General features: G+C 42.7%; 2 protein-coding genes across 5 annotated transcripts in view; one reads left to right on the top strand and one right to left on the bottom strand.

Annotated features, from left to right (window-relative positions):
- The window catches only part of upp2 (uridine phosphorylase 2), a 60732-nt gene extending 59326 nt beyond the window's left edge, over window positions 1-1406 (top strand). Inside the window, exon 8 of the mRNA XM_041201097.1 lies at window positions 1258-1406. Coding sequence (XP_041057031.1) covers window positions 1258-1406 — 149 coding nt within the window. The remainder of the gene's footprint in view (window positions 1-1257) is intronic.
- Window positions 1207-16446, bottom strand: part of LOC121285017 (coiled-coil domain-containing protein 148-like) — a 108305-nt gene continuing 93065 nt past the window's right edge. For 2 of the 4 annotated variants that reach the window (XM_041201093.1, XM_041201096.1), the window contains 3 exons: window positions 12706-12846; window positions 9280-9437; window positions 1207-1388 (listed from right to left, as the gene is read on the bottom strand). In XM_041201093.1, the coding sequence (XP_041057027.1) occupies window positions 9291-9437; window positions 12706-12846 (288 nt within the window). In that variant the 3' untranslated portion in view covers window positions 1207-1388; window positions 9280-9290. Of the gene's footprint in view, window positions 1389-2827; window positions 3081-9279; window positions 9438-12705; window positions 12847-16446 lie in introns of those variants that run through there. The other 2 variants (XM_041201094.1, XM_041201095.1) reach the window with 2 other exon arrangements.

The following is a 16446-nucleotide window of genomic DNA, read 5'->3' as shown; positions in this document are numbered from 1 at the left end:
TCGAGTCCATACGACTCTTCCTCAGATGGACTCAAAATGTTAACTCTGTCTTTCTCTCCACAGATGCTGTCAGATCTGTAGAGTTTTTCCAGCGCTTTTTGTTTTTGTTTCAGATTTTCAAATACGCAGTATCTTGCCTTAATCCAGTTCTATGGTTTTGTATTTTGTTTCAGAGAGCTGGTACCTATTTCATGCCATAGCCTCTCTAAGGTACCAGGTTTCATGCAAACTAAATAAAATGATCAAATCTAACACACATTTATGGGATTTTCTCCTTTTTCCTTGTGTGTAGGTGTAAGATAAGACCCATATACCAAGTGGGGACTTTGCATGTGGTTTTATTTGCAATGTTTAAAGTTTTGTTTCTGGAAAGTGATTTTCCCAATATTTTCAATTTTCTTTTCGGCTAAAATTTTGTGGTCTTAACCCGGTAGTGACAGATCTGCTCAAAAGCGCATGATGTTTGTGCTGACAAGAGGAGTGCACCTCTCTTTATATTATATGGTCAGCTAATTATCACATCTGGCCCCATTGCCCGCAAAAATCTGGCATGCACAGGGAATGTGTTTATCATAGGCATGGAATGCCCGGCCCAGCAGCAAATTAAAGAACTGGAATTTTGGATAAAAACATTTCATCCTGAACACTGAAACAACTGAAGAAGTAGCAGTGACTAGGCAGAGGGAAGACTGCTCCCTTCAGGTGCATGTGTCATATCATTTGAAGGTTCCTGTTGCATTCATCAGGTTACTATGGCTTTGTTGGCCAGGGCAAATAAATTTTTATTACTTTTCCAATGAAAGGGGCTAGGATCAAGCAAGGTCTCAGTACTCCTCCTGCATCATGCTCGTGCAGTGCTAAACAGGCAACTCCAAAGCTCATTGACAGCTGCGCTCAGCCCTATGCCTTATGTAAGGGGATCAAAGGTAACAGGGAGAAGGCGGGAGAATGGGGTTGAGAAACTTATCAGCCATGATTGAATGGCGGAGCAGACTCGATGGACCGAATGGCCTAATTTCTGCTCCTATGTCTTATGGTCTTATGTGTACCCTTGCATTAAGTTTAAATGCACTTTGATTTCAGATAGTTCAATAACATCCGTTACAAAAGGGCAAAAATTTGTAACCATTTAAATATTTTATATATAATACAAAACAATAATTACTAAGTTATTCAAATTCTACTTATTTGGGAAATTACATAAAATTAAAAGCTTTTAAACGTGAGACAATTATTAAATCTTTATTTTCTTCTCAGCTGCTGTTGTCTGTGTGGCTTTATTAAATCGATTTGATGGTGACCAAATCACAACTCCTCATGAAGTTCTCCTGGAATACCAAAAGCGTCCACAGAAACTAGTGTCAATGTTCATAAAAAAACAACTTGGGCTGTTAAAACATAATTGAAATGGTATTAGTGCAAACAAGACTGTCTCAGATGATAAATCGTAGAAAGAATAAAATTATTGGTTTGTAAGAACCTGGCCAGATATATAAGCTCGCTTGAGGAGATAACTTGATATTCGCTTATAATGTTTCATCCGAAATCTGAAATATGTTTAAAAGGGCAGCACACATAATTGCACAAAAATATCATAGATCACAGCATATTAAGTTGGCTTTGGGACCTCCAAAAATCTTTCCAAAACCAGGGGTTTTGCCGAGTATAAAATGTGAACCACCGATGTGGGTGGTCGCCATTTAGAAATTGAGAAAAAAAACTAATTCATATTAAATTAAGTGACACATTTTATTAAATGAATTAATTGTACAAAGATACCTTAAACGTAATCAAAGCGTTTTAAAACCGTCAGATTCATTGTCTTCTGCATCTAATGCAAAGTTTTCATCTAATTCATTCTGAGTCACTTTGGTTATGGTATCAGCATAAGAATCCCATTCTGAATCAGATTTGACACTTTCACTTTCAGAATCATCCCCCCACAACAAATCATCTTGCTCTCCATCCACTGAATTGGATATTCCACATTTTTTGAACAGTCTGATGACACTCTGTACAATTAGCATCCCACAATTTGATAATGAAACCACACAAAATATCAAGTGAGTTAGTGTGCATATTTCCACTCTTTGTGATGGTTTTTACTCTGTCAACCATGCACCTATTCCATCTGGCACAAATATGATCCTTGACTTGTTGAGGCACACATCCAAAGGTTGAACCACAGACATTAGACCCCCTGGTATAATTACAATGTAACTGTTATTTCTTCACAGGCATCTCTTGATTCATCAGTTATATGGGATCAGAATATGCCCCACACTAAGAAATTGTATTCTTTACATCTATTCCACACATGATCGATCTGTACTTTCACTCCATCCTCATTTACCCAACCATTGTCATAGACTTCACAAAAACTGCAGAAGAAAATTTGATTTTCGGCATGGTTTTACATTTTAAAATTACCATAGGCTTTAATTTTATTCTGTCAGTCATGCAGGCTCATATCACTGTGAATTTGTCTTCTCATGTCCTGCCATTTTCACTAGAACAGTTTTCAAAATTTCCACTCCACAGTTTGGCTGCTGTTTATATTGAAATTCATGAGTATTTCATCCATGTTGTCAATGTGACTTAACAGGTACTTGAATTTTTGCCTCTGTCTGATGATGAACTGCTGGAAACTGGTCATTTTGGCATCAAGGTCCCTTGGTAGTCTCTGAGCAATCTTGATCTTCTGTTCCACAAAGTGATTACACCAACTAGCTGTTGGTTTGAAATCTTTGCAGAACTCAGGGTTTGATTTGGCCCACTTATATATTCAATATATATATATTTACTACATATACAATATATAGGCATTGCTTTTCCGGTGATTGTATAATCATTCCAACAATTTTCAAGGACCCATTCTGATCCATGATACTTAAGATCAGGCCAATGTCTGGTCCCCGTTCTGATGGCACATTTGATATTGGGCATCTGCTCCTTCTTCTTCCATTCTCACGCCAGTTTTTCACTGACACCGACTTCCCTCACTGCAGTACAGTTTTTTGATGAGTTAGCAAATGTTGCAACTTTTAGCTTGAAATCAGCTTCGTACTTCATTCTTTTTCCTGGAGGAACCATTTCTGTTCGTCACTTATCATGCCATACATGGTCTTCTTTGTGCGGGCATGTCTTAAAATCCTACCCATCTTCTTCACAACGCGGCCCATACCGTTGACTTGATCCCATGTACCGACTTACAGAATAAGGTCAGTAAAGCATGCATTTCTGGGATGAATATTGAGGCAGTCTACCAATACGGGTACAGCATTTCATAGTTGAAAACGGGAAGGTTGACTTATATGCTGAGTATATGAAAAAGTATGATTTTTGACACTGAAAAAATGGGGTCATCTTATATGCCATGATCTAAGGTAATTACATTTTACAGTAGTATGGAATAGTTGTAGTGCAATGTAATTATATCTTAACATATTGTAGTTTGAATGTGGGAAGGTTTCAGTACTCTTCAGTACTATAAATTGTACATGAAAATGGATATTGTTACTTGTGATATGATTCTCATTGGCATGCAAATGCCTTGCTAATCGCAATTTATTTATGATGCATTAAAGGCATAATGCAATTTTAAATATAACAGGTCCCATTTGCCAGTTTAAATGCCTTTAATGAAAATGGTTATTTTCATAGTTACTGCTAAATATCTGGTAGAATTAATATTTTTAATTACATGAAAATGTATTTACTTTTATATGCTTTTTTACATTCATGCAAAATAAAGTATGTTTCACTCTAACATATGGGAGTTATATTATGCATCATTCCATATAAAACATCTACAACTCAGAATGTCAACTGCTCATGAAATCCTTAACATTATTCAGAATACAATAATTCTACTAAATATTTGAAAATTAAAACAAATATGTAATAATATTCACAGTATTAATAACCCTTTCATATTCAAATCTTGATAAAAGGGAATTCAAACATTTGCACACAAGGGCCTGAATTTTACCCTTGGTGGGCCCATGCGATTAACGGGCCCATGACCGGTCGGGAAATGGGCCCCTGTCCGCAATTGGCCCCCAGCTGCGATTTCACGCTGTCTGGCCAATTAAGGCCCGCCCAGCATGAAATGCGTCTTCCCAATGGTCGGGAAGGGTGATGGAGGAGTGGACCAAGGTGTCCCTGAGGGAACGCTCCCTACAGAATGCCATTAGGTGGGGGGTGAAGGGAAGATGTGTTTGATCATGACACCCTGGTCCACTTTTCCATCACCCTCCATACCTCAACCGTCTCCCACAGCCCCTTCCCTTGCAATCACAGAAGATGCAACACCTGCCCCTTCTCACCATCCAAGGCCCAAACATTCCTTTCAAGTGAAGCAGCATTTCACTTGCACGTCCCTCAATTTGGTCTACTGCATTCGCTGTTCCCAATGCGGTCTCCTCTACATTGAGAGACCAAATGCAGACTGGGTGGCCGCTTTGCGGAACACCTTCAATCTATCCACAAGCATGACCTGGACATTCCTGTCTCTTGTCATTTCAATACACCACCCTGCTCTCATGCCCACATGTCCATCCTTGGCCTCCTGCAAAGTTCCAGTGAAGCTCAACGCAAACTGGAGGAACAGCACCTCATCTTCCGGTTAGGCACTTTACACCCTTCCGGACTTAACATTGAGTTCAACAACTTCAGATCATGAACTCTCTCCCCCATCATCACCTCTTTTTTCAAATATTTTTAAATTTTTATATTTTTTTCTGCATATTTTTATTATAATTTTTTGAATTTATTTCCATTGTTTTATCCCCACCTTTTAGCCTATGTTGATCTTTTCCCCCACACTGTCCCCTTCAGCCACCCCCACCTCCACTAAGGCCATCTGTCACTTGCTTCTCCTGCTTTCTACTCTGAATGTCACCATTAGCATCTCCTTTAGCCAGTATCACCACCATCAACACCGCTTCGACCTTTTGTTTATGACATCTTTTCTTTCTCTCCTTTGCCTCCACCTATCCACTGGCCTTATTTCCAGCTTCACCTGTCACATCCCCTTTAGACAGTATATATTTCACCACATTTCTACTTCTCTTTAGTTCTGAAGAGTCATACGGACTCGAAACATTAACTCTGTCTTTCTCTCCACTGATGCTGTCAGACCTGCTGAGAGTTTCCAGCAATTGTTGTTTTAGTTTCAGATTTCCAGAATCCACAGTATTTTGCTTTTATCTGAGCAAAGGCATCCCTGGTGTCCCTGCTTCCCTGAAGGGTACACAGGTCTGCCTCCACACCCTCAGCATTCTCCTCACCGTGCTCCTCTTCCAACTCACTACTGGATTCATCCTCTGTGGCCTGTGGAGCTGCCTCAAAATCCCTTTCCTCCAGTGGGACCACCCTTGCCAGTGCCATATTATGGAGCGCACAGCATGCAACCACAATCAGCGACACCTGCTCTGGGGAGTATTGTAGTGCTCCCCCTGAACGGTCCAGCCATCAGAAGTGCATCTTTAGAAGGCCTATGGTCCTCTCTATCACCGCCCTTGTGGAGGCATGACTCCTGTTATAACACTGCTCTGCGTCTGTTCTTGAGTGGCAGAGAGCGGTCATAAGCTACTTTTTCAACAAATAAGCCTTGTCACCTAGCAGCCATCCATCCAGTCGGGTTGGAGCATTGAAGAGCCTCAGCATCTGGGAGTGTCTGAGGATATAAGCATCATGGGAGCTGCCAGGGTACCTTGCACAGACTTGCAGAATGTGTGTCCTCTGGTCACACACAATCTGGATGTTCATCGAGTGGAATCCCTTCTGTTGCCCCGACTGGGCCTGCTGGCACCTTGATGGCCACATGTGTGCAGTTGATTGCACCCTGGATGCGGAAGAACCCAGCAATCACTGAAAACCCTCTGGCCCGTTCAGCCTGGCTGGCCTCATCCTTACGGAAATGCATAAATGTCATTACCCACCCAAACAGAGCGTCTGTCATCAGCTTGACACAACTGTGGAGAGCTGATTGGGAGACTCCACAAAGACCCCTCACTGAACCCTGGAAAGAGCCGGAGGCATAGAAGTTGAAGGGCCACTGTGACCTTCAGAGCCACTGGCATGAGGTTTCCGCCCACAGTTGGAGGTAATCTCAGGCCCAATCATATGACGAATGAAAGTCACTGTTTCCCTTGAGAGGTGGAGCCTCCTTTGTCATTGCACCTCAGACATGTTGAGGTAGCTGCATTACTGCCTGTAAACCCTGGCAGCAGGATAGTGGTGTTTTCTACAGCCCCTTCTGCCTTGGATTAACTGCTGGCCCTCCGCTCCTTGTGCCTGTGCTTTCCTCATACAGATCATTCCCCTGGAAGCTGCATTGGGACACCTAGCCTCCTCTCTCCCTTGTCCCTCTATTCCTCCTCAGAGGACATGCCCCCACCAGAGACCACAATCCCCATTACCAGGGTTACAGAAGGCTGTCTGATAGCTGGAAGGGACCACATGGTCAAAATCTTCCGGCAGTCTTGGAGACACCAATGAGTCCTAAAATTAAGCCTCAAAATGTTAAGACTGAAGCTCAGAACTGAGATGAAGCTGTCAAGTTTAAATAAGCAACCAGCAGCAAACTATCTCCTGAACTCCTCACTATACTCACTGGTAATGCTGATGACCCTTTTTTCCCACCTTTGGATGAGGTTTTGCAAAATGTGGGCTGCCCGCCTGCCTGTTTTGCCTGTGCGATGAGCGCTAAATCACATGGGCAACATAAAATAAGAATCAATTGGGTTTTTAATTACCTTAAGTGGCCTTTTAATGGATGGTGGGCGCAGGTTTGACACCCGCACGCACCTATTGACCTGAGGATTGCACACATGCGGGATGACATCGGGACGCTCACCCAATGTCTTCTCACGCTATTTTACACCCAATCGGGTCGGGCACGAGCCCGCGCAGGAGGCGTGAAATTCTGCCCAAGGCGAAAAAGATAATTAATCCAAAAGCAAAATACTGCAGATGCTGGAAATCTGAAATAAAGCCAGAAAACATTGGAAATCCTCAGCAAGTCTGGCAGCATCTGTGGAGAGAGAAACAGGGTTAACAGGTGGAATCTTCGGCCTCCCCTATGGTGAGTTTGGTGGCAGGGGTGCATTTAATCAGATAGGAGAGCGACCCTACCGCCTTCCCACCTCCACCCTGATTAAGTCCATGTTGGGAAGATCCCTGCTGCCAGTTGAGGCCCTTGTGGGCAACTAATGCCCACTTAAGGGCTCTTCCCGTTGCTGCTGGTATTGACCCAGTGGCAGGTGGTGACCTTGCCATGTGGTGAGCCTGACAAGCAAACCCTGACATGTTTGCGTATGTGCTCTCAGGAGTATCCCTCATTCAAAGGCACTCAGTGCCTGATTGAGGAACCTGGCATCGGGAAGGGGGGGCCCACTGAGAGTCACCCCCAGCTCTTGCTGCTGAACACGCACCCCCCACCCCCCCACGCGACCTCTTCCCCCGTGACCCCTTAATCCCTACCTGCCGTCACTCACCAGTGCCTGGGTCCCTCCTCAGTCCGAGGCCCTGGGTGGATGTAGCACTAACAGCAGCCACCACCTCCCCAGTGGCACTACTGAGTACAGAAAAGCAGCCAGCCTCTGACTACCCACCAGCTCTCAGTGGGTGGGACTTCAACCCCTGGGGGCCTTTGATCCCGGGGGAATGCCCCACCGCTGGTGTGCCTGAATGGCAGAAGTGTAGCAGGCCTTCCTGAGAGGAGGTAATGTAGGAGTCTCGCCAACTGTCTAGCTGGCAACCAAAACCCCAGTCATCTCTACAAGATTCCACCCAGCATTTCAGGTTGTGACCTATCATCAAATAAGTCATGACATGAAATGTTACTTTGGTTTCTCTCTCCACAGATCTTGCCAGACCTGCTGAGTATTAAAAATCGTTTGATGAATTGAATTTACAACAGTGAGCTAACACTCAAGGATGTACTTAATTGCCCAAAAATTGGCCTGCACAACTTCTTTTCTTTTTAATGTCACTGACCTGAAACATTAACTCTGGCGAGACCTTTTCCTCATTCTAGGTTGTCCTGTTGCTAGCACCATAAGTGGATCCTGAGCCCACATGGAAGGACAGTGGGACCTTGGGCAGAATACTATAGCCGCTAATGGGGCTGCCATCCAATTATGGAGAGTGGTCTGCCTCTCAGGGCTGCTGGCCCCATCAGAAGGCTGGCACCATGGCAGCAGCACCAATAGAGAAAAAAAGGTGTCTCCATGTCGATGCACGCTCAAAAACTGGGTAGGGTTTTTATTTAATGTGCTGGTGCCAGGTAAGCTGGCTCAAAACGAACGGTGGGTTGAACTCTCCAGCATTGTTGTTCGAACCACGGAAATGGCCATTGCCTCTGGGGGCCTGCTCCGTGGGCCTTGGAGCTGCTGTAAAGGGAGGCTTCAACCATCCACCCCAACCCACAATTGTCCCATTCTGCCACAATCTGTCCACAATTCTCAGATCCCTACTTGCATTCCCATACCCCAGAACTGCTGTCCTGATTTCTACAGTCCTTTTGTTTTTATTTTTAGCCTTATCTATTGGTACTGCCATTTTTAATAATCTCCATTTAAAGCTGCAAGTTCCCTCTGTTTCCGCACTTTTCTACCATTGACTTTCATCAGCCATGTTGTTCACCTGTCAATGTTCCCCTGTGGTTTTCATAATCTTTGTCAAGGTTTGCCAAGCCCTTCAATTTGATGTCATCAGTAAATTTTAATATTATTCCCTCAGTTTCTAAATCCAGATTATTTATATAGTGAACAAGACCAGCCTGTTCTTAGCTTTATTTTATCATTAATAAGAGCAGCACTTATCCTGTGGAATAACACACATGCCTTTCCATTCCAAAGAACTCCTCTTAACACCTACCCTATCCATGTGGCCACATTTCCCTTAATTCTACATGCTTTGCCATAAGTATCTTAAGTGAAGTCTTATCAAATTCCTTTTGAAAATACACATAAACTGCATTTTAATTAATTTCTTTGTTACTCTTTCAAATAATTCAGTGTGGTTGGCTAGCTTGAGTAATTAATCAGCTCTGTACAGCCGCATACCACATTGCCTTGGTTTAAACTTGTATCCTACTACAATTTTCTCTATCCTATTCCATTGTTCATATCTCAAGTCATCAGAAAAGATCCTTAAATGAGCTGCCCAATACATTCTACATAAAAACCAGACAACTGTGACATATAACTGGAATAAATAAACTAGGTGCTACTTTGCATGATAAAATGACTGTGTTAAAATATTGCAAACCTTGAGTAAATTTAGTCCTTAAAAAGAGTGGATTCCATGTCTCTCCTTGGAGGTCTCGCTGGAGGAATCTTTGATAAAACTTCTCTGGCATAAAAAGTACTGTGGAGTCCTGCTTCTCGTAGAGCTTGTTCAATTCGAACACGAGGGTCAGCTATTACCTGCTCAGAAATAAACGTTCGTACAGTTTTTTGATGTTCAAAGTTAAATATGAAAGTTAGAAGTTTACTGACAAAACTCTACTTGAGTCAGAAACCCATGGGATGGGATCCTGGCAGTATCTGTGGCATCAGTGGGAGGGCAGCTCACTTGCATGAAGTTATCAGGTGCTTCTGCTGGTACAAGCACATCTGGGTGCTTAAAAATAAAGAATGGTTGTTTAGGCAGGTATCAGAGGGTGCATGATGAGTCACAGGACTGAACTCCAGCAGAAAGAGGGAAGGGTTAATCCAAGGTAATTAAATGCAGTGATAATATGGAAGTCTACATAATGTAGGAAGTTGTTAACTTATAAAAATATTTTTATAAGTGACACATGATAATTATGCGATGAAATGAATTTCTCAACTCCTATCCCTCCCATTCAAATAAGAAAAATTTCACTTCTAGGATGGACATTTGATGCACAAGACTGAAGTTGTTTGTTGCTGCATTATAACCATCTTTCATTAAAAAAAGCTTTGTCCAGCTCAGGTGTTGTAGTACTCTGATGGATGTCTGGGCTCTCAGCCAAGAGTACATAATGAGGCTTGGCTGAGGCCCAGAAATTCATTAGCCTATTGAAACACCTGAGCCCCAGAGAACACATTGCTTGATTGACAGCTTGGGCAATCTGATCTATACTGTCAATTTCACAATGTTTATTTACAGAAGATAAGGAGGTTTCAAATGCTTACCATTTCTGCTATTGAAACTTTAAAGGATCTGGACGATTGGCATTTTACTGGGCTGTAGTAAAAGTTATTTTTATGAATGAATAATTTTTTTTTAAAAGATCTTTTTATACATACTATTGTCACTAAAGGGTCCATTGCTTCTATACAGTTTATAGTGGATGAATGGGTATGAAAGTACCATAACTTGGCATAGGGGCATGAGGGGCCATAGGCACTGCTTTTGGGGCATTACTTGGTATGGAGACATGAGGGACCACAGGGGTTATTTAAGAGGCATACCTTAGCAAGGGGGTATGTGGAGGACGTTTTGAACTTACCTTTCAAAAGGTTCCCTCATGCAGACTCTGATTTACAACACCTCTGACTCTTTGAAAAGCTGGTCCAACTCCATGAAAATTGCAGAGGATTAGGACATGCCTAACCCTGCAATGGAGCCAGCCAGGTCACAAGTGCAGGATGTGGGCTTTTGACCCAAACCAACCCATACCCTTAAAAGGCACTCATGAAAATCAGAAACCCTAGGAATGGGGTTGGGAATCCTGGAATTGGGACTGACCTGCTATTTTTAAAGAGCTCCGGAGCCATCTCAACTCAGCGAAAATCCAGGTCATTGTCTTTGGGTCCACCACAAACTCTATATCCTTATAGCCGATTCCATTTCACCCTCTAGTCACTATCACAGGGTGAACCAGACTTTTAGCCCTCTTCTCCCCTGAGCTGGGCTTCTAACCCCATATCCTCTGCACCACAAAAATTTCCTGGTTTGATCTCCGTGACATCTCCCACCTCCGCCCTATGGCAGCCCAACTGCTGCTGGACCCTCAAGCATGTCTTATCACTTCTGGCCAACTTCCCAGCCTCCACAAACAGTTGCTCATCAAAAACTCTGTTGACAATATCCTATTACACATCAACTCCTGCGTATCCATTAGCATTGTCCTCACTGAACTACACTGGCTCCCAGGCCTCCAACTCATCACATTTAAAATTCTCATCATGTTTAAAGTCTCTTAAGAAAATAGTCATGATCACCTCCAGTGTACCAACCCTGTATCAGCTCCTCTCACCTTTGAACACTCCATTCCCCTGACTTTGAATTCTTGTGCATTCCCTCTTCATTTTCATCCATTATTTACTGTTGTGTCTAGGCATCCTTGGCTTTATTAATAGGGACATCAAGTACAAAAGCAAGGAGGTTATGTTAAACTTGTATAGAACACTGGTTTGGGCTCAACTTGAGTATTGTGTATAATTCTGGGTGCAACACCTTAGAAAGGATATGAAGGTATTAGATAGAGTGCAGAAAGGATTCACAAGAATGGTTCCAGGGATGAGGAACATTAGTTATTAGATAGATTGAAGATGTTGGGAATGTTCTCCTTTGAGAAGAGAAGGTTGAGAGAATATTGATAGAGGTATTCAAAATCATGAGGGGTCGGGTCAAAGTAGATAGGGAAACACTGTGCCCATTGGTGGAAGGATCAAGAACAAGAGGGCACAGGTTTAGGGTAACTGGCAAAAGAAGCAAAGGCGACTTGAGGAGAAACTTTTTTATGCAGCAAGCGGTTAGGATCTGGAATACAGTTCCCTAATATAAACACTCTGAAATTCCCTATTTAAAGTCTTCCACTTCTCCAGCTCCTTGTCTTCCTGTAAGAACATCCTTAAAACCCAACTTTTTGAGCAAGTTTTTGGTCATCTTTCCTTCTTAGCACCTCTTTTTAAAATTAAGACTCTGTCAAGTACCTTGGGGCATAATTCTATATTAAATATCCATGGCCTGAATTTCCAGGATGGCGGGAGCCAAAAGGTTGGAAGGGAACATATCCCCGCTAACCCCAGCAGGCCTGATACCATTTCACACTCTGACAAACGTTGATTGGCATAAGGCTGGACTTCCGCCCATCACCGGAAGGAAGACCTACCGTGGAGAGCTGCCGAACAATCTGGGGGAAGTCTGGAGGTCACTGGGCCCCCAGGAAGAAGGAAGCTTCTGATGGAGGCACCTCCCCAACCTTCAAATCCAAGATCAAACTCTTTGTTTTCGGTTTTGCCCCTCTGATCTGTCACCTGCCCACCAGCCTAGAAGTTGAGGCTAGACGGGAAAAGGCCCAACAAGGGCCTTAATTGGGGCAAGGGTTGGCTTCCTGTCCAAGTCCCTGTCCGCCCCAGGGTAAAATCACGACCAGGTTGAGGCAGGCAGGATCCCGGAGGGAATTCCTTCCATGCAATTTACCCCTCCCTCCCTTGCTTCATAACCCACTGGGGTGGGGCTGGGTGTGGGGGAGGGGGGGTGGTGGGCGCGGGCTAGCGTAAACTCTGGCCCATGTCTTTATGTTCTATATTACTGCAAGTTATTGTTGTTAACCTAAAGAGCAAAAGCTGGCAAAACAATACTGAAAGGAAATATTACAAAGATTTTGAGAACAAGTCCAGCTATTTAATCTTAAATAGTAGCCCCTGGAGTTAATTTAGTGCACATAAAGCTTTGACCATTAGCATTTTATATCAAGGAAATGCTATTGTACTATACCTGTTTATCAGTGTATGTAGACAAATAAAATAGTGGCTTTTGGAGGAAAAATTCTTCTTCTGCCCCAATTCCAATTCGAGCTTTTGATGCCTCTGTGTCACCCATCATCCTGACAGGATCAAACTGAGCAGTGACAGCAAACTGTGAAAACAATTAATACATGGATTTCAATTCGATGACTATGACATTTACTTGCTAGATAATGTATAAGTACAACATTTACAGAAATCTATTAGAATCATAAGTGGATATTGTCTTGATAAATATATTTTTATCTCTTAAATATTTATTTAGATTATTAAATATTATTTAAATCCTTGAAGTATTTTCTAAAATAATGTAATACACTGCAGAACAAATCTATCCAAAATAGAAGGGCTGAGAAAATAGATTACACATCACCTATTTATCATGTTGCAGAACCTACCCGGAATAGGCTATTTTAGATCTAGTAATGTGTAATGAGGTAGGATTAATAAGGAATCTCATAGTTAAGGACCCTTTAGGGGGAGGTAGCGATCACAACATGGTAGAATTTCAAATTGAGTTTGAGGGCGAGCAACTTGGATCTCAAACCAGTGTCCTCAACTTAAATAAGGGCAATAACAGAGGTATGAAGAAAGAGTTGTCTAAAGCAGGCTGGGAAAACAGACTAAAGGGAAGGTCAGTGGATGAGCAGTGGCAGACAGTTAAGCAGATATTTCATAAAGCTCAGCTGAAGTTTATCCTGATCAAAAAGAAGGACTCGATGAGAAGGATGAACCACCCGTGGTTAACAAAGGTGGTCAAAGAGAGTATCCAATCAAAAACTAAGGCATACAAAGCGGCAAGAGGATTGGGAATTTTTTAGGAACCAGCAGCGGATGACTAAAAAGCTAATAAAGAGGGAGAAAATTGATTATGAAAGTAAATTGGCAAGAAATATAAAAACAAACAGCAAGAACTTTTACGGATATATAAAAAGAAAGAGAGTGGCTAAGGTGACAGTGGGACCCTTGGAGAATGCGACTGGAGGATTGATAACGGGGAACAGAGAAACGGCAGATAATTTAAACCAATATTTTACATCGGTCTTCACGGTGGAAGACACTATAAACATCCCGAAGATATCACATAAGCAAGGAGCTAATGGGAGGAAAGATCTTGTAACAGTCTCTATCATGAGGGATAAAGTATTTGACAAACTAATGGGACTAAAGGTAGACAAGTCATCAGGACCTGATGGCCTGCATCACAGAGTTTTAAAGGTTTTAAAAGAAGTGGCTGTACAGATAGTGGAGGCATTGGTCAAAATATTCCAGAACTCACTGGATTCCAGGAGGGTTCCAGTGGATTGGAAAACTGGTTATGTGATGCCCCTGTTCAAGAAGGGAGGGAGACAAAAAGCAGGAAACTATAGGCCAGTCAGCCTAACATCTGTTGTTGGGAAAATGCTAGAGTCCATTATTAAGGAAGAAATTGAAGGACATTTAGAAAATCTTAAACACAATCAAACAGAGTCAACATGGTTTTGTGAAAGGGAAGTCATGTTTGACAAATTTGCTAGAGTTCTTTGAGGGTATAACAAGCAGAGTTGATAAAGGGGAACTGGTAGATGTAGTGTAATTGGATTTCCAGAAGGCATTTGATAAAGTGCCGCATAAAAGGTTATTGCAAAAGATAGGAGCTCAGGGTATTTGGGTAATGTATTAGCATGGATTGAGGATCGGTTAACACAAAGAAGACAGAGTCAGGATTAACCGATCTTTTTCAGGTTGGAAAGACGTAACTAGTGGAGTCTTTCCAGGGCCTCAATTATTTACTATTGATATTAATGACTTGGAGGAGGGGGCAGAGTGTAATATATCCAAACTGTCGACGATACAAAAATAGGTGGGAAGGCATGTTGTGATGAGGACATAAGGAATCTGCAAGGGGGTATAGATAGGTTTAGTGAGTGGGCAAAACACTGGCAGATGGAGTTTAATGCAGGAAAGTGTGAGGTAGGAAGAATCAAAAGGCAGGCTATTATTTAAATGGAGAGAGACTCCAAACAAATGCAACACAGAGGGATCTCAGTGTTCTTGTGCATAAAACACAAAAAGTTAGCATGCAGGTGCAGCAAGTAACTAAGAAGGCAAACAGAATTTTGGCCTGTTTTGCTTGGGGATTGGAATTTAAAAATAGGGAAGTCTTGTTACAACTGTACAGGGTGTTGGTGAGGCTGCACCTGGAGTACTGTGTACAGTTTTAGTCCCCGTATTTAAGAAGGGATATGTTGGCGTTGAAAGCATTTCAAAAGAGATTCACTAGGTTGATTCCTGGGATGAAGGGGTTGACTTATCAAGAATGGCTAAACAGGTTAGGCCTTTATTCATTAGACTTTAGAAGAATGAGGAGTGACCTTATTGAAATGTACAAGATTCTGAGGGGGCTTGACAGGGTAGATGTTGAGAAGATGTTTCCACTAGTGGGGGAATCTCGAACTAGGGGACATAGTTACAGAATAAGGGGGCACTCATTTAAAACTGAGATGCGAAGGAATATTTTCTCTCAGAGGATAGTGAATGTTTGGAATTCTTTGCCCCAGAAGGTTGTGGAGGCTAGATCACTGGAAGTATTTAAAGGTGATAGATAGATTTTTGAAATATCAGGAGCTGTGGGCTATGAGAAGCTGGCACGAAAGAGGAGTTGAGGCCTGGGGCAGATCAGCTATGATCTTATTGAATGATGGGGCAGCCTTGAGGGGCCAAATGGCCTACTCCTGCTCCTATTTCTTATGTTCTAATATCAGATGAGAAATGGGGCTGAAGGGTTTCAATATGGCGTGCAGCACCACATGCTATATTGGTTAAAGTGCCATGTACTCAGGGTGCCAGGGTGCTGCAAATTGGGACTTAATACCTGTTTCAGGCTTATTTGCCAAATTGGACTGCAACTAAGTGTAGCATGTGCCATGTGTATGCCAGTCAGATTTCCTGGGTGCTGAGCAGCCAAACCAGTGTTAAGTACAAAATATCACATTTACCTGAATGCAGGGCTAAGAGAAGCAAGAGTGATTAAAACTGTGAGCAGCTGCTGGTTCATGAACATTTTTCTCTCTGACCATCTCAACTCCATGCCCGCCCCCATGACTTTCCTGCTGCCCTCAGCCATTGGTCAGCTTTGACCCCTGCTCAATTGGCAAGCTGCCTCAGGGATCACAACTCCCACCTGCAGCTTACTGGTAGAGTATAAATGAGGCCAGTGGACCAATTTCCTGTGGTCCTGCCACTAGCTGCTTTAGACACCTGCAGTAGACGCTTACCCAGATCACACCAAAAATTTGCGTGCAAACCACTTCTAGACCGATGTTTCTGAATTTTGTTTGGCCATTAAATTAACATATTAGGGTCAATTTTGACTTTTGGGCAACCAACTGGCAGCCCACCTGTTCCAGCAGTGAAGAGGCCAGAGATATTTTGAGCCCCAAGCCTCATTTAAATGGAGCCGCCAAGCCATAGGTACCAAACAAATGTCCCAATGCAGCTCACTGAATTCAAGCTAACAGAAAGTAAACCAGGGGAGGGGTGGCAATTGCAGAGTGGAATTGAGGAGTGCAGGGTGGTTCATAGGTGCTTGATTTGCATATTAAACAGAGATTACCACCTAGAAACAGGCTTCACTTTGGCTGGCCAGTGGCAGGTCCCTGTAGAAGTGACAGTAGGCAAAGTGTCAGTGTAAACAGGGTGGTGAGTCATCCAATCCCATTTTGAGGACATC

The sequence above is a fragment of the Carcharodon carcharias genome, chromosome 12, assembly GCF_017639515.1.
Source record: "Carcharodon carcharias isolate sCarCar2 chromosome 12, sCarCar2.pri, whole genome shotgun sequence".
Taxonomy (NCBI): Eukaryota; Metazoa; Chordata; class Chondrichthyes; order Lamniformes; family Lamnidae; genus Carcharodon; species Carcharodon carcharias.
The sequence above is the reverse complement of the archived record's forward strand: the minus strand, read 5'-3'. Positions and strand labels throughout refer to the sequence as shown.